Source organism: Primulina eburnea, chromosome 8, assembly GCF_022965805.1.
Source record: "Primulina eburnea isolate SZY01 chromosome 8, ASM2296580v1, whole genome shotgun sequence".
NCBI classification, from domain to species: domain Eukaryota; kingdom Viridiplantae; phylum Streptophyta; class Magnoliopsida; order Lamiales; family Gesneriaceae; genus Primulina; species Primulina eburnea.
In genome coordinates this window covers 43,041,965-43,060,603 of record NC_133108.1, presented here as the reverse complement: position 1 = coordinate 43,060,603, position 18,639 = coordinate 43,041,965, and the positions used below count along the sequence as shown (strand labels likewise).

Here is an 18,639-nt window from a genome sequence, read left to right as displayed (position 1 = left end):
TAAGGTATTCGATAAAAATATATTTAAATTTCCCAAAGTATAAAATCTCCTATCTGCTGCATGCAAAAACCTCTAAGCCACTGATGAACACATTGTCGACTTTACCCTGCAACCACAAAAACATCGATCTTCAAACACGGAATTCAACTGAAGTTAATGTAATCTTTTAATAGATAACAGGTATTATCTGTCGATTTCGATTCTTAAAAAATTTAACACGTGTGTCAGACGACTAGTTTATGAAACTAGCAGATAATTTCGCAAGGTGTTTTAATCCGGTTCAACAATTGGAGAGATGGTCTATACCAAACAAGACAAAGGTTTGTTATATCATCAGTCATCGATCTTGTTTTGTTTATCTACACACACAACATGACAATTTTCTTTAGAGTAAAGATCAATTTTATATTAATTAACAAAAGATACATTAAACCATGTTTAAATCAAGAATAACGACAAAAAGTCAGATTATCAGTTCAACATTATCTTGCCAATTGCAGTTGAAATTTGGTAGTAAGACAGGCAACCACGATTATGAAATGAAACTAATCAAAAGGGATTTGCCCATTTTTCTATCTTATCCTACTTAATCACTGATGTAAGACTCTACAAAGGAAAAATGGCTAACTGGGCTCCACGATAATGAGAAAATATAGATACCTTTGTGGTTCAAGCAACATATTGAGGTACAGCCAGAAGAGGATCCAAGAAATCTAGGTGCATATGGGGGTTGAAACTAATGAGATTTTTTCGTTTGCAGAGGGACGGTTGCACATGGGACCACAGGTTACATCTCCAGAGTAGGTTGTTAAAAGAAATTATTGAAATCCCATGAAATATCTAGAACAAATGAATCTAAAGATCAAATTCAAAAGAATTTCCCTACATGAAGTGGTGTTTTGGAGCTTGAGAAGCCAACACCGTCTCGGAAAGTAAAATGACATAAATGGCAGATATACACTGTGATTAGGATGATACTGATACCATAGAAAAATAATATATCTTACTTAGCTTCTTGGAGATGCAACATATAAATAAATCTCATTTCATGATGTAGGCATTAAGCTAGAGACAAAAAAGACTATATTTTTTTTTATTAAAGAATAAAAATTGCACAATTTGGACTGCGATGGAGGTTTCTTTCACGATAGGCTTGAAATGGACTTTACTCAAGAAAATACAAAATATATAAATACCGTCAAATTGAGATTCATTTGCATTATTGCAGAACATATCCCTTTAACGCTTGATATTTCTTGAAGGGCGAGTGGAGTTGGGTAAATCATGACTCAAACTCAAAAAACGAACTTACACACCAATAAAAAAGTTGGCTGGCCCTTTTACACTTAATAACTTCAAAATAAGAAAAGTAGAAAACTATTTAGGTAACTTACCTCCGAAATATCCTTGGAAAAAGTAGTCATTCCGTTACGGTGGTGAGACAAATCCCCGGCTATAAAGCACATAATGAAAATGCCATGGAAAGAACAAAACAAATGAAAAAAGATATGACCTGAAAAGTAAGAGAAACATTTGTCAAACCCTGTCATATATAAGTTGTAAAAATGTGTAAGTAGCAAAAGATGCAACACAACACGAGTAAATTTACACATTTCCTTACATTTCTTTCGGAAGATGAATAATCCATGCGTGGACGAAATCCTTGTAAACCGATGTTATAGACAGGAGTACCATCAGGATAGTATAATCCATAATTCCTTTCAGACAAAGGACCAGGTTTTAAATCCTCGTTAAATAGTGCAAAAAAGTATATGTCAACAGGTACTGATGGTTTTCCCGGAGTCCCTTGACTTTGCTCTATCCGTCTGAGCAAATTACCGTTATACAGTCTAGCATTCTCTGGTGTCGCCCCCACCTCGTTCTGATCCCCTTTTGATGGCCATCCGGTCTCGGAAACTTTAACTTGTATATCCGTATGGCCTAATGCTTTGATCGCTGAATAAACGGAGTCAATCTGTGCATATAACATGTTATCATAATGCAGATTCGTCGAGGGGTCGATCATCCCGGAGTTTGGCTGGAAAAGTGCATAGCTCAATGAAATCTGCTCCGGATCATCCTTATAGGCAAAGAAAGGATATGCGTTAATAAGGAATGGTGAGTCTGTCTGTGCATGAAAATTGAGAATACTCTCGATATATTCAGCAAGATCTTGTCGAAATGCACCAGCGGAAGGTGGGTAGGAGTTACTCAAGATTCCGAAAGAGTGAGCTGTCGTCACAATTATCTTCTTGCTCAGCCCGAGATTTGACAGAGCTCCATAAACAGTTTGCATCGCTGGGATCAAATACGACTTTAACTGAGTGTCGTTGCCTGTAAGAACCTCGTTTCCGACAGTGATGCACGTTATCTTAGTTCGGGAAATATAAGGTTGCACACGCTGCTGAATCCAAGATTGAGCTTGAACAGGATCGGTCATCTTTTGAAGATACTCATTTCCTAGTCCTATCACAAATTCAACATCTGAGTTCGCGAATGCTGATAAAACATTCGGATCCGCATCATAAAGTTTCACTCTACTTATGTTGACAGATTTAAGGAGATTGGCAACACGTGGTGGGGGTGGTAGATTGTTGGCAATCTGGCCGTAATTGATTCCCACTCCAAGTCCTCGGACGCAAACTAATGAATCTGGAAGCAGGTAATGAACTCGTTATGGATAACACCGAAAAAGATAAACAGAAACTATACAATTTTACAGGAATTGCTCCCTGAAAAAATAATGGTACCACTTACAAGCAATGAATCAACAACAACAAAAACACACAAACTTGTAGATATGAATTCAGACGCCATCACTATCAATAACCATTAGGAGAATCAAAGACATGCACACAAAAAAACGTGTTTTCTTTTTAATCAAAGAATCCACAGCCACTACATCTCCTTCATTGAAATCACCGACTCATATCCAAAATTTCTACAAAACCATACTATGCTCTGCACTAATTAAAGAAGTATTTAGCCAAGAATCCTGGACCTCGAAAACACACAGTCTCTGTAGACATCCATTACAGCAACATAAAAAAAGATTTTAAAAAGAAAGAAAATAAATTGAGAGACACGAGAATATAATAAAACCAACTCTTTTCCCAGAAACTCAAAATCCAAGAACCCATTTCTTAACTCACCTGTGTTGATTTTTAATGTGAAAAACATCATAAACAAACACTACCCTATATACATACAACTTACAAGCAACATAAACACAATTTCCCTGATAAAGAAAAAAAACACAAACACAATCTTTCGACCAAAAAAAGAGTCTTTTGCCGATACTGAAACGTAAAAGAGTAAAAAACACTCATAAAGCAATGTGAAAAAAGTACCTGAAAAAGTGAGGAGGGAGAGGAGAACCCAGAAAAAGGTGGCCATAGCGATTTGCTATGCCAACTCTCTTTGAATCTCAGCCACGACGCCGCTTTATAATCGGTTGTCTCTGTTTTATACGACGCGTTTATGTAATAAATAATTGAAATTAAATGGTATTAAATTCTGTGTTTTCCTACTGAAGGGAGCTAGCTACGCGCTAGCTATCTACAATGTGAAACTGAAATGCTAAAGCGCCATATTTCGTCCTACTGTAGGTTTGGCAAATGCAAATGCCCCTTGAAAATCGAACCGCCTTTCCACTGGTTTACAGTTAAAGAAGATTAGATAACCGACATGGTCCTACGTTTCCAATTATATCCTCAAGTTTCCCAACAATGACCTGTGATTACATTTCTTTCTGGGCCTTCGTCTAAAATCTAAAATTCGAACCTTTTTTCTATTTCAAGATTTGACTTTTGCTTATCCCCACCATTTTCTTTTTACTTTTTTTACAGTACGAATAAATCATAGTTTTTAGATACCTAACATATATGGAGTAGATAGACTCCCTAATCTACTTGCCTTAAAAATCAATGTTTAAAATAATTTATAATGAGTTTTACTTTCCATATAATCCAACTATCTCCGACGTCTATTTATGTAGAACGATGACATATACGAATTAATTGTTGTAGAAATATATGTACAATCGTATTTGCGCAAACGTGAATTCATACGTAATGATAAAAACATCATAAAGACATATCATACAATACATCATGAATATAAGAAGAATATCTCATCATATAACACGTCAACTACCCGTCGTCTTACAAAAAAGGTAGAATTGTGAATTCCAATCGTATACTAGTTAAGTAGAACTACCTCAAATGTTGACACTGATTTGTAATTATAGTTGAATTGTAATACATGGGCAAAAAGGTTGTCAAAATTTAGTAGATTCAATTCTGATGGAACTGATGAGTTTCTTGGACTGAAAATTGGTATGATTTCCATTATTTAAGTTGAATTATGAATTCTTAAAATTAGCTATAACTTCATTTTGTCATTTATTTTTATTTTTATTTTATTTATCTAACTGAAGGGCGGATTAAGGATTCGTAAAGTGGTAGGAAAGCTCAAAATTTAATTTTCGAGGGACTTAAAAATCTATACTAATATAAATATATGAATTGAATTGTGAATTTACATAAATATCCTTACTTTCATTTAATATTAATCATTAATACACATTTTCATATTAATCATTAATACATATTTTCTTTTTCATTTTCTATTTCATAAAATTAAAATTAATTAATTAAAATCTATACTAATATATCTAATCTATGCTAATATAAATATATGAATTGAATACATGTTTTCTTTTTCATTTTCTATTTCATAAAACTATACTAATATAAATATATGAATTGAATTGTGAATTTACATAAATATCCTTACTTTCATTTAATATTAATCATTAATACACATTTTCATATTAATCATTAATACATATTTTCTTTTTCATTTTCTATTTCATAAAATTAAAATTAATTAATTAAAATCTATACTAATCTATCTAATCTATACTAATATAAATATATGAATTGAATACATGTTTTCTTTTTCATTTTCTATTTCATAAAATTAAAATTAATTAATTAAAATTAAATTAATCTATCCATCTATACTAATTTATACTAATATCTATATATGAATGTGAATTGTGATTACATTGACATCAAATTCACACAAAATCACTTTACTTTTTTTTCAAATTCACAGAAAATCACTTTATTTTTTTATATTACAATTTGTCATATTAATGGTGTTATTTAAGTCATTTTTTATTTATTTTAATAAGATCATTAATAGTGTATTTAACTCAATCAAACTAACTATTATTTTAATTTATTTTAAATTTACTTTTAAATACTTAAATTTATACATTGCCGTCAAATAATAATAGGAAGACAAAAGAGATGAGTCGGATTGAATAAAAATAAAGTATTAATAAATATTAAGGTCATACAAAATTTCTTTCTCTCATTTAGAATAAAAATATTTTCAGACTCCTCATGTGTCAATAGAAATATACGATTGAGAGAAATATTTTTTTGTAATAGATTTCAAACACTGTTTTTAAGTTATTTAGTCAATTTTTTTATAAATGCTGCTAAATAAATATTACTAAATAATATGCTCTATTTGATCATTTTTTGTTCTTGCAATGAGAGGAGTTTTTTTACCCTAGCGTTAACATTTTTTATTGTTATATGTCATTTGTATTGATCATGTAATTGTGTTTGGATTGTTTTTGTTATTTGTTTGTTAGCACAAAGAAAAGAGAAAACAAAATCAAATATCCAACAAAAATGGTTATTTTTCAATTTTTTATTATTAAGATATTTTGTTATTTTTTAAACATTTAATGCATGTTTTCTGTTCGCTTAGATTACTTAGTTTAAAGTGACTTAGAAAATATTAAAAATTGAAATATTTCTTCGTTTTTACCTTATGTCTCAGAACATCAAGAGATAATATTTTTTATTTATTGGGACAAATATATTTCCAAACTTCTGTCTATGAATCAATATTTAAATTTTTTACGACATTATTATATTATCTAATCAATTTTTTTACTTAGATTGATAGAAGACATTTTAATTTGAGTTTTTATGTTCTTGTTTATATTATTTTTGTAATATTATTTATTATGAAAATAATAGGTGAACTATAAAAATTGGTAGGTCTAAGAGTCCTCTGGTAAACGACAAATATTATTAAATTATTAAAATATATAATATCCAGTAGATTTTTGGCATGCGATTTTGTTCTAATTCAATGATTATGCATGATTCTAAATTTTAATTATATAACAAGTTAACGTATGTTTTGTTGTTGCTACATATATTTTGTCAATAGTATAATATTTTTCTATGGTTTAAGAAAAATTGTGTGACTTTGTATTATATTTTTACAGCTTCTTTTCTAAATGGTTTTATTATAATTTCAAGGCACCATTTTTCATTTGTGTTTCTTAAAGAAGTGGAATGAATATCTATAAAACGATGACATTAATAAGACGTCTTCTCTTTATTTAAAAAAAATATTGGAAAATTTATACAAATTGTAAATAATATGGGTTAATATTTAATTTGAGAGTGATTTATGCTTTTTATTGCTCGTATATACTTCAATTTCTTTGTTATTGTACTAAATAAATTATTTTTAAACTTTGAGTTATCATTTTTTTTCTTATCGTGATTGTTTGTGTTATGATTTTTTTTATTCATTTTGGTTAGTATTGTTGGCGGTAATTGATTTTTCTGATATTATCGTGTCTTGTTGTTTATATAAAAATAAGTATGAGAGTACACCATTCAAACCACGTATTTTGGGTCTTCTGTTCTATGAAGAGAATAATAAATTTTTTCTGTGAATAATATAATTTCTTGGTTTTCATATTTATAGTCTAAGAAATGCGTCAAATTTTGAACAAAAAAGTTTCGACAAACATAGTGGAAGAAAAAAAAAGACATGTTAAATAAAAAAATATATGTTGTGTATTACTATGTTGGGTGCGATAATTATCCCTGTTTGGTAGAGCAGTCGAACCGTGATGCTTGATATGCTGTGCAGTTTAACAGATTTGAGTTGCACAATTACTACTAACTATAGTTTTTGGTAAAGCGACAAACGCTCAGTCTTGCAATTGGTATCAGAGCCAAGGTCACGGGTTCGATTCCCATTGATTGCAAGGAGTGCAATTATAGGAGGAAGATTGTTGGGTGCATTAATTGTCCCTACTTGGTTGAGCGGCCGAACCGTGGTGCTTGAGCTCTTGCGCGGTTTAAAAGATTTGAGTTGCACCATTACTATTAGCTATAATTTTGGTAAAACGGCAAGTGCTCAGTCCTACATACTATGTCCTAATTTCTGTATGATATAATTCAAGTACATTTTTTTATAGATATTTGAAATTAGGTCCAACTAAGTAACATGAAACATATACATATATATTAAATCATATTTAAAGCAAAATTTTAAGATCAAGAATGATTCAGATTTAAATTTCAACGAACCGCGATGAAGAAGAAATTGAAGAATTGTATGTGTACATTAAGTGTTATATAATGATTATGTTGCTACTTCATGGTTGTGCGACATATAAATGTCAATATTTCTCAATAAAATATTTTTTCAAAAAGAAAAAATTCTTCATTCAGAAAAAAAAATACACGAAAAACAAATTGTACATAATTTTCATTCTATTTATAATGGTATGAGAACAATTCTAAAGCTTTGTTGACACAATATAATAGATGAATTCTGTGCATTTTATTGAGACATCGAGCCAGTTTCACTTTATTTCCTCCAATATTATCTCGATATATTTCGAGGTGATACGAGATTGTTTTTGTCTCTTTTTTTAGTCAAAGTGTCTAACCAGCTAATTCATAACATATATGATGTAGCATAGAAAACTCCTTGTCAAGTAAATTTACTTAGCCAAATATTAAAATTCAAATAAAATTCTACAATATTTTATCAAATTAATTTTGACTATCGTAAAATGCTCATGAAATCTAAATGGTTATATTATTAGATGAGATATTGAATAAAACAAATACTTTGACATATATTAGAATGATATCTCATATGCATATCTTAATTACATTATTTGTATCTATTCTCAAGATTTTTAAAATACAATAAATAATTTTGTATGTCGTTCTACAAGATAAAATATTATAAAACAAAATATAAACTCGCTATAAGAAAATTTGTTTTGTTTCAATGAATAATATAATATTATGTTCTAAACGCAACAAATGAGATTGAAACTATATCATCCTCATGACATGATGCACGCAATCATTATTGCAAAGCTTCCAAAAAATGACGATCAAAGATAATTTTCTTGAATTGTGTCAAATTAAATGAGGACACAATTCTAAGATATAGTCATTTGAAGAGATTTCAAGTAAATTTTGTCACAGTGATTGAGAAATAGTTGTTGAAAGTTTATTAATCTTAAAGCTATAGACGATCAGATATTTGCTGAGCATACCAAAATAGTTATATGCATATTATAACAAACTACGACAAAGACAAGGGCGGATCCACTGTAGGGCCGGAGGGGGCCACGGCCCCCCTGAATTTTTTTAATTTTTTTTTACTATGTAAGATATATTTTATTATTTAGTATATATATTATTTGACCCATCAAAATTTTAAGTATCTATAATTAGTCTAATGGTTAAAGAATTTCGAGGTTTACACATATGGTCCATGTTTAATTCTTTTTATACGCTGTTTTTTGACATTGTTCTGCAAATTTTTTTTTGAAAACCTAAATAACGGGCTTTTACAAGTCCCAACTTAAAACCTTTATAGTTGGTTAATACAAACACAATCAAGAAAGCCATTTGAAATAATAACCTTTTGCAAAACATCTGCTATATTGTCGACTGACGAGTGAAATATTGCGAGACGCGAGTTCGGAGACACATCAGAAGGAAAGACAAGGATTCTGGGAATTTTTTCTACGTTCAGGAATTGAGGTAGACCGGCCCCCCAAACATATCATTCTGGATCCGTCCCTGGTCACAAAGAGTTGTTGAGTTGTCAAAATCAACCAAGAAGCATATTGGAAAGTGTGTCAAGTGATAAGATAATTTCTCTGATTCATATACCATCTATGGTCATGATTTTTTATTTTTTATGGCTTAGTTTGTTTCATTTGATAAATGTTATTAACCATGTTTTAATTCATTTAAATATTATCAAAATTTCGTACATATATTTTCAGCAGTTTAGGTTTTTACGTGCAACGCACGTGCATTTTTCTAGTTAAATAAAAAAGATAAATTTTTAACTTATCGTCAGAAAACTTGTGAAAGAATTTAATGGCAAATAATAATTAAATTTTAATGGCAATCTCATCTTCATTATTTATTTCTTGGATTCATCATGATGATGCTATTGTCCACCCTATTACTCCACCCTATCATTATCCATACATATTATGTTCATAATTTCATTAATTTAACAAAATATATCATTCAAGCATTGATAATTAATTTTTAGTAGATTTTTTATAAGACTTTCTTACATATATTTATTCATGAGATAATAAATAATATTTTTTTTATTGATGACTCAAATAAAAGATCAATATCACAAAATTGACTTATGAGATCATCTCACGACAGTTTTTTTGTATTAAATTTTATGGACGCTTTTTATCTAAGAAAACTTTGAAATAAATCATGTGACGTTGAAATTAAAGTCAATATCGCTAATATTTCTTAGGAACGATCTTGCTGATTTATTTTAACATAAAATATATAATAAACAGGAAGATATATGGGTTTGATTTTTAAATAAAAAAAACGCACCCATTGTAATAAAAAGATATTAAATATACATTTCTTAGTCTATTTTACAAAATGAAATTAAGACAAGAAATCGGGAAAAGGGTTGGATTGAGTGTGCAAAATGTAAAAATAATCACATTCCCTTCAATAACAAAGAAATGATTTAAATTATACGTGTAATTCCCTAAAAACTATTTGTATAATATGAAAGGGTAATTATGGCAATCATTAAAATTCATGTTTTGCCGTTTTCTGAAGAAGTTGTGAGCAACTTGGTGTCGTCGACTCTTGTGGGAAATTAAAAAAAAATAATTCAACCATTGTGTACTTAACATTCGTGTTTATTTTTAATATTTTATGATTTTTTATTTTAATTTTTTCATAAATTTTATAATATTTTTGTCGTCTTGTACTGTCATTTTTTCCCCGAATTTAATTTATAAGATAAGATGATATTTTTGGTGAAACCTATCGACGTCATACTTAATAAATGGTGTAGAGTATAGTACATAATATAGATGTATATATTTTCAACCATTTAATAATAAATTCAGTGACGTTAAGGAAATCATGTATGATATAATATATGGCAAAAATTTGTGTGAGACGGTCTCACGGATCGTATTTGTGAGATGGATTTTTTATTTGGGTCATCCATGAAAATTATTATTTTTTATGTTAAGTGTATTACATTTTATTGTGAATATGAGTACTGTTCGTGAGACGGTCTCACGTGAGACTCACTCATAATATATATTATATGCACAATCATATAATACAAGACGTATCCAAGTTGGAATACAATTTAAAAAAAAATTGTGAGATAATTTAATAGATTTTTATTCGTGAGATGAATCAATCATGTTCATATTTATAATAAAAATTATTATTTTTCATAATTTTAACATGAAAAATATTAATTTTTAACAAGTGATCCAAATAGAATATATGTATCATAAAATCAACTCGTGAGAAAATCTCACAAGAGATTTTGTGTTAAATAAAAAAGTCACCCTACCCATTTTAATGAAAGGTAATGTGATCTTCCAATTTTTTTAAAAATAAAAAATTGTTGTTTTTTGACAATTTGAAGAAGTATTTTCAAATAAGTAATAAATTAAAGAAAGAAAAAGAGAACGACTCCACATAGATGCCGATGAGTGATGGGAACTACAACAAAATCGTCTTCCTTGTCTTTCAAATTTTAATTCCTTTCTCGCTCGGATTTTTTTTAAAAAAAAATAAGAAACGATTTATCAGCACACAGAAAAGTCCAACTTTAGAATACTAAATTAATCTGTATAAAACAATTACATATGAAAACTTGATTTGTTTTTATTGCAGGATAAATAAAAATAAATGTTTTTTTTGTGGGCCATTATGAAATAACTATATTCTTATTCTCGCCATCACATTGAACGTTCTATGGAGTGCAATATCTATAATTGAAAGTATAAAGAAAAAGCCACCTTTTTTATTTTTATTTTTATTTTTATCACGATTGGACCATATTCGTTTATCTATCAGTATGTATTGGATAAATCATGTTCAACATGCTCACCCGAAAAAATATTGATAAAGAATTGAACACTTAGACTATTGATCAAACACTTTCTGAATATCATTAAATTGGATACCTTTTTAGACCATAGCAAAAAGCTCTCAAGATACGGAAAAATGCAAACACAAAACATAACGTTTACATAGAAAGAGTTTCTCCTACACCCTTTTGTTTATTCTCCATCTCGCACTCGCAATCGAAACCGAAATCCAAACCAAAACCAATACCTAAAATGGATTGTTCGTGTATGTATATGTATGTGTACGTGGATATAGACATACGGTAATCTTATTTTCCTCATAAAACCAATTGTGAAAATCGTTTGCGATGTATACATGCGTGAGAAACACAGATACTAAGATACAGGGTGATGGAACCAAGTTGGCTCAAATTTATTACTAACCATAACATCATGTTCCGATCGCATAATAGGACAGTGAAGCATTGGATTACACAAGCCTGAAACAACAAACCAAAAACAGATTCTTAATAAAGATCACTCTCCTTGTGAGTGTGAATCACACAATCTGAAGTAGGATACGAGACACAGGTCAGCAAGTAGCCCTGCACCATTTGGTCATCATCAAGAAACGAGCCATCTGACTGGTCAACACAACCTGTCGCGATTTTACCCGCGCAGGTGGAGCATGCACCAGCCCTGCATGAGTATGGAAGATCAATTCCCGCAGCCTCCGCAGTGTCAAGGATATATGCATCGTCAGGGGCATCAAACTCGCACTCGTCGCCGTCTGGTCCGATTAATTTGACCTTGTATACTGCCATGGCAGATACTCTGAAATCTGGTTTGGCTTTCAAGCCAAAGGTTTTGGTGATCCTCTTCACAGAACCCAAAGAGGAAGGGATCTTGACGAAGGTGCTTGTGTTTCGGTTTTGTGGAGCTGGAGCACTTTTGAACATGCAGCTGAGGGGAAGTATTGCAGTTGCCATTTCCTGAAAAGGCAGCATCGGAACTTTAATTTCGTACCACATTATCACTACCATTCAAATGTTCATTGTGATCACATGCTTCTCTGCATGAAATATGTGCCATCTATTTGTTGAACGATGACAATAGACAATATTGCCATCGATTCTAGTACCCAAGCTATTGATGTTGGAGCAATATGAGAAGTGCGAGAAAGTTGGTCTCTGCCCTTCACTCGAAGCTCCATGGTTTACATATGATAAATCACATTTGTAAGAACTTAAAATCGAACTCAAAACTCTCTTTCGCCTCATTACGTGGATTACTCAATATTTAAGATCATGCTCAAAACAATATTTGCAGAAGAAAAAGATTGAGAAAAATGATCAAAGGCACTAACTTTTAGAAAGAAAACCAAGAAACCAAGGTGGCGGGTAAACAAAAATCAAAAGAATGTGCATAAATGTGTAACTCTCACATAGCACACCGACCACAGTAAAATCATCTTATTACAAACTTATTCAAAACAGCAAACCAATATTGACCGAGCATCCAAGTCAAGGTGTCAAAGATTCTAAAACAAAAAATTTAAACAACAGTAAAATTCCATTTACATAAAGAAATAATAAATTAAGCTGAAGCTTCTTACACAATTGTCGAATAATAATCAGTCAAAGCACCAAGAATCTTACCATTGCATGTACCCGTGAACTATATTGTTGCAGAGGCTGAGGGGAGGACCAATCGCCCCTCCCTATTAAATTTTACATCAAGAGTATACGCAAAAATATTTTTTTTATACATATTATACATACACAAAATACAATATATTTCCAATTAATTTTCGATCTTTAATTTAACCATCCACGAAATCTTTGGCTCTGCCACTAATAGTTTGCACAAATATCAGCCAGGCTCCAGATCGAATTCAAAATCAGAGAAGAGGATCAACATTATTATGAAACATCACCTTTTTTCCACAACATAAACGTATTACATTCAGAAATAAAAAATTTAGAAGATCACCAGAAAACATCTTCAAATATTTTTAAAAATCATACTGAAGTAAATTTATTAAATGTACAAAAAAGCAGTACAATATCAAAGAAAAACCCACTAATAAATATCTCAACAAAGCCTCCAGCAAACTCAAACGATCTTCTCACAATAAGTCTAGAAAACCCATAACAAAAAAAACAAAACTCAAACTTTCCACACCGATCAGCCAAATGAGGTGAACAAACATGAAAAAATAAACAGAAACAGCAAAGATCTTTCTTGTTAAAGCTACATATTAAAGAAATGAAGCCTTACAGAAGTCAAGATCTCACTCACCCCTTATGCACCGGTATAAAAAATTTACGCTTGGGTGTGACGAAAAAGGGGGAGAAACCGCAGGGAATTGATGGGTTTTGAGTGTTTGTGGCGGAGGTGACGGTGGATCCCTAAATAGTAAATACTGAAGCAGGCGGATTGCCAAGGGTGGCGCTGGCAAATGTACATACAACTCTTGTGTGATGTTATGTGACGAATTTTCTAATGGATCCATTAAAATATTTTTTGATAAAGTATTTATTCAAATAAATTGATTCGATATTTATAATGACGAGTCAAATTGAAAATGAGATTTATTTTTTAAAATTGATCATATGACAATTTTACAGAAGTTTTTTGTTATTTTTCATACCAAAAATATTAATTTTTCCTCGATATCTATAATAGATAATGATTTCTTCTTGCCATTTAAATGTTGAGTAGGTCTCTTGTGACACACTCTGACGAATCTTTATATGTGAGACGGGTCAACTCTACCGATATTCACAATAAAAAATAATACTCTTATTAGCATAACAAGAAAATTTTTCATGGATGACACAAATAAAAGACATGTCTCACAAAATACGATCCGTGAGATTGTTTCACACAAGTTTTTGACTTAAATGTTATTTAAAAAATTTGCTGCCTACTTCATGCTGAAGACTTAATCGATTGAAGTAAATTTTGGCGATATATTGATAAATTCATAAGATTTGATTAAAATTTTAGAAATTTAAATTACAAAATATATATTTATACGAAATAGTTTGAAATATGGTGTTGGTCATTCATTAATATTGGAATCGTGAATGTTAAAAATTGGGAAAATTATCAAGCAAAAATCATTTTGTTGAATACTTTCATTTGGGATAAAAGATCATTTAAATTTTTTTTTTACCAGTGAATCAATTATTTAATTTTAAGATTATTTGTGAAATAAACATGAATTAAAATTTAAAAAAAATATCATATGTTGTGAAATCCTGACTCATTGGTTTTCCATCAATAAATTTCTTTCACGCAATAGACAAAACCCTGATCCGCCCTTGCTTTTGGTGATAAGGCCATCTCCAACCCAAGGCAAAAACTTGTGTGAGACGGTCTCACATGTCGTATATGTGAGACGAATCTCTTATTTGGGTCATCCATGAAAAAGTATTACTTTATATGCTAAGAGTATTACTTTTAATTGTTAATATAGGTAGGGTTGGCCCGCTCACAGATTAAGATCCGTGAGACGGGTCTCACATGAGACTCACTCCCAACCCAAAACTCTATTTTAAAGCAACTCTACTCTAAAATAGTGCATTTTCTGCACCATATACAATATTCATCTCCAACCAATCTACTTCAAAATCTTACTCTAAAAAAGAATATTCTCGGAATATTCTTTTTATTTTATTTATTTCATTTTAAAATACTTTGTAAATTTATATAATTAAATATTTAATTTTTATGATTTTATATTTAATTATTAAAATTATATAATATTAAATTAGAATAATAATATCATATTATTATATAAAAAATATTTATAAATATTAATATAAATATTTATAATTAAAAAAAATAAAAAAATAAAAAGAAAACAGCTGCGCCACATTTGGAGTAGAGAAGAATGGTGCTTGCAAATAGCGCAGCACCATTGGAGAAGCCCAAGCAGCCAAATAGCGTGATTTTGGTGCTTGGGTTGGAGATGCCCTAACTTCGTCCATATGAGCCTAAAAGCTTATTTACCCCATTAAAAATATTGATGAATAAATTGGCAGGCATTGTTATTTATGCTGATATTTAAATCTTGACCTCGTCATTGAGATTATTGTAATAAACAATTCGAGTTAGATTTACGAATTTTCCAAACCGATTCGATAAATATTTGATTCATATTCAAATATATCAAACTCGAATATGTTTCAATTTTTTCGAATCGAATTCGAATCCAAATTATTTTGTTCGATAGTTTGCGGACCACTTGCAAACCTAAATATTTTATTAATATAATATAATTATATATTAAATATAAATAAATTTCAGACTTTCTGAAATTCCAATCCTTTGTTCTGGAATCTTTTTATCCGAACAATAATTCGATCAAATATCGAATATCTTCAAAAATATTGAGCTGAATTCGAAGTACCTTTTGAGCTAAAAAATAGTGTACAATGAGATTCCCACAAATGTCAGTATCTCACTATGCAGTATCCTTCCCAAAAAAATTGCTACAAAACATGGTTAGAGAAAGTTCAAATTCACCAAATAAGATTGTAAAGAAATCAGCAAGTAATAGTAATCCAAGTCTAAAGATAAAGGACGAATCATACAAGAAAAAAACTGAGTATAAACCAAGCATCTCAACAGGCACAAAATTAATGGATCTCCAAAATGCAACAAGACAGAGTATCAAAATGGTGAAAAGCCCAAAAAATTCAGTCCGAGAAAGGTTTGATTGTCTGAGAAGACGCCTCTCACGAGTTTTCCACATAGGCATTCCAAACAGAAACATAAGGTGAATCACTAGAAGACACGTTGTGTCTTTCCCATTGTTGTCTTCAAGTATAAGCACCTTACCTGATTATGACAAAATAAACACTTACCAACCACGAAAGTCCGAATATTCAATCGACATATCAAGCCATCAACACGTGAAAACATATATGTATGAAATAAAATTTGACTGATATTTTGCAGGAAAGGAGATTATTATTGGTTGTTATTAAAGAAAGCGTTTGAGTGCACTTACGTTCTGCCAATTCTTCTTCAAAAGGGAGACTAAAAAGTTAACACTCATTTGAACGTTTTGAAATATTTGCTTCTCCTCCATATCGCAGTTTCCAACAGCAACACCCATGCAAAGAACCTTCTTCAATTGGAACTTGACTGTGGCCTTTGTTTCCGCAACCTTGGACTCGAGGGATTCTTGATGAGACACGAGGGTAGGGAACTTACCTGCATTACACTAGAAACAAATCAATAACAAGAATTGAATGCCATGATTATCACATTTGTAGAACGGTATAACATAATTTTCCAATAAAAGTAAATATTCAGGGGAAATTTCAACCAATACATATGGTGATTCACATGTGCTGTTTGCTCAAAAATCAGTGAAAAGAACAAACCAACATGTGAAAAAGCACTTGCCTGCCTTGTTCAGACCAGGCCCTAACAGTCGAGGAATCTGCTTGATGACAGCTTCCGAGGCTAAGAAAGCATGATATTTTTTTGCAAGTTTCTTCACTAGTTTCTTGTTTTTATTCAACTTCTTTAAAGCCTCCACATCCATGGATTCCAAGCCAATTTTTTCAGCCTGGGTAAATGATTGCAAATGATGTCAAAAATCATTACAAATACACAATATTAACAATATAACACGAGAAACTATAATGTAAATGAAAATTACTTTGTTGCAAAGGTCTAAACCTATCAAAAACAACTCTTCAATATGCTATTCGTTCACAGCAAATATCGTTCACAGCAAATATCAGTAATGTTTTGATTAAAAACAGTTTCTGGTAAAAACAGCTCATAATACACACCTGGTTAAAAAAACACAGATGATAGATCACATTACAGTTCCTAAAAAATGAGATTGTGTGCAATTTTGATGCAAAATTACTAACTGGCCCTCGCTCAAAACGGATAATTCCACGTAGATTACCACAAAGCATACATAAACATACAATCAAAACCAAAGGAGAAAATTATCACACTGGTCGAGGAGTTTTTCATAGCCACCAAAAAGGTATATAAATTACATGTATTTTAAGTAAAATATATAAGATCCAAAGTCCTTCGGGTCCAAGCAACTTGTGAATCTAGATTATATACACATAACTACCTCATGGTTAATATTATGTTAAGAAAAGCAATGAAGAAACGCAATATACCTCTTCGACATGCTGAGCATCACCAAGCATGCATACTTTCATTTTTGGCCTGGGAATATGGGGCAACTTCACAGACCCGCTGAAACGTTTGTCCTTCTGAGGATCATAATTCTTAAGCCCAATCTGGAGCTCAATTGTCTCAGTGAAATTTCGTTTCTTCTCCTTAGCATCAGAAGTAATCTGAGTTATAGCTTCCCTCAGGGCCTCACTCTGAAGCTTACTGCAAAAGCATTACAAAAAAAAAAGGTATTCAGACGGGTTTTATCTTAAAAAACACGTAAAAAAGAAAGAAACCAGAAAACATGGCTTGTGAACTCTTCTTCGGCTTTTCCCAGGAAATTTTTTTTTAAGAAAAAAACTAGATTTCACGTCTATTCAATCCAAAATTGCTTCAGCCTTTCTACAAATAAAGAAGCGGAGCATTTCTTTAAGCCACCCCAAATGCAAATAACCATGAATATCAGGAAAAAAAAGTGTTCCTCGGATAAGGGTTTCTAGCTGTCACAATATATTTCCTCAAAGCTCCATTTACTTTGGATAATATATCAATTCGCAATATCTAAACCATTGCGATAAAATAGATGAAACCCAACATGAGAGCGAACAGAAGGAACAACGACCAGCCATACATCAGCTTAATCAAAAGCATATCTCAACGCAAATCACTTCCGAAAGAACAAAAACGACGAGATTAGATAGAAAGTAACAACCCATTAAAGAAAGATAAGTTGGATTCTACCTCATCTTTCAAGGCCTTATCTTCTCAAATCACGCCTGCTCGCCAACAAAGCAACCGGAAAGCAAATAGGTAAACTCGTCAGTTTAGCTACAATAACATGGACAAACACCGCGCAAAAACACATACCTCGGAGTCGGAAACAGAGGCGATTTCGATTTGGAGAGTCGGACTACGCAATAAATTGCTTCGCAAAAACCCTAGAGACTTGTTGGACTTATGATTCTGATTGGGCTTCGGAGCTTTAAAACCCATAAGTATTTAATTACGGGTCCAAATTCTCTAGCCTTGTGCAAGTTTATATTTTTTTCTCCTTGTTATTATTTTTTTTAAAAAAAAAACAATTTGAGGCTATGTCGATTGTGCTTAAATTGCTCACAATATATGAATCCAATAACATTATTTGTGCTATCCAATCAAGCCTTTGCTTATTTAAATAGAAATTCGTTCTTTATTTTTTAAAAAAAAAAACTGGTTCTTTCGTTTTTCTTGAT

The 18,639-nt window shown here is 31.1% G+C and overlaps 3 protein-coding genes across 4 annotated transcripts; all 3 read right to left on the bottom strand.

Annotated features, from left to right (window-relative positions):
* Positions 1 to 1,420: 1,420 nt before the first annotated feature.
* Positions 1,421 to 3,649, bottom strand: LOC140840016 (glucan endo-1,3-beta-glucosidase 14-like). Its single transcript, XM_073207095.1, has 3 exons — positions 3,351 to 3,649; positions 1,622 to 2,652; positions 1,421 to 1,513 (listed from the first exon to the last, which is right to left on the bottom strand). Exons 1-3 carry the CDS (start codon positions 3,394 to 3,396, stop codon positions 1,454 to 1,456), a joined length of 1,137 nt encoding a protein of 378 aa, XP_073063196.1. The 5' UTR covers positions 3,397 to 3,649; the 3' UTR covers positions 1,421 to 1,453.
* Positions 3,650 to 11,558: 7,909 nt separating this feature from the next.
* Positions 11,559 to 13,748, bottom strand: LOC140840015 (ferredoxin, root R-B1-like). Of its 2 annotated transcripts, none has more exons than XM_073207093.1 (2): positions 13,520 to 13,748; positions 11,559 to 12,231 (listed from the first exon to the last, which is right to left on the bottom strand). In XM_073207093.1, exon 2 carries the CDS (start codon positions 12,226 to 12,228, stop codon positions 11,767 to 11,769), a length of 462 nt encoding a protein of 153 aa, XP_073063194.1. In that variant the 5' UTR covers positions 12,229 to 12,231; positions 13,520 to 13,748; the 3' UTR covers positions 11,559 to 11,766. The 2 variants fall into 2 exon arrangements, with proteins under 2 accessions (XP_073063194.1, XP_073063193.1); XM_073207092.1 differs by having other exon boundaries at positions 13,541 to 13,746.
* A 2,082-nt stretch (positions 13,749 to 15,830) lies between these two features.
* Positions 15,831 to 18,388, bottom strand: LOC140840014 (large ribosomal subunit protein uL1z-like). The gene is made up of 6 exons (XM_073207091.1): positions 18,275 to 18,388; positions 18,149 to 18,183; positions 17,410 to 17,629; positions 16,664 to 16,829; positions 16,263 to 16,468; positions 15,831 to 16,090 (listed from the first exon to the last, which is right to left on the bottom strand). The coding sequence occupies exons 2-6, from the start codon at positions 18,151 to 18,153 to the stop codon at positions 16,037 to 16,039; spliced, it is 651 nt and encodes a 216-aa protein (XP_073063192.1). The 5' UTR covers positions 18,154 to 18,183; positions 18,275 to 18,388; the 3' UTR covers positions 15,831 to 16,036.
* Positions 18,389 to 18,639: the final 251 nt, after the last annotated feature.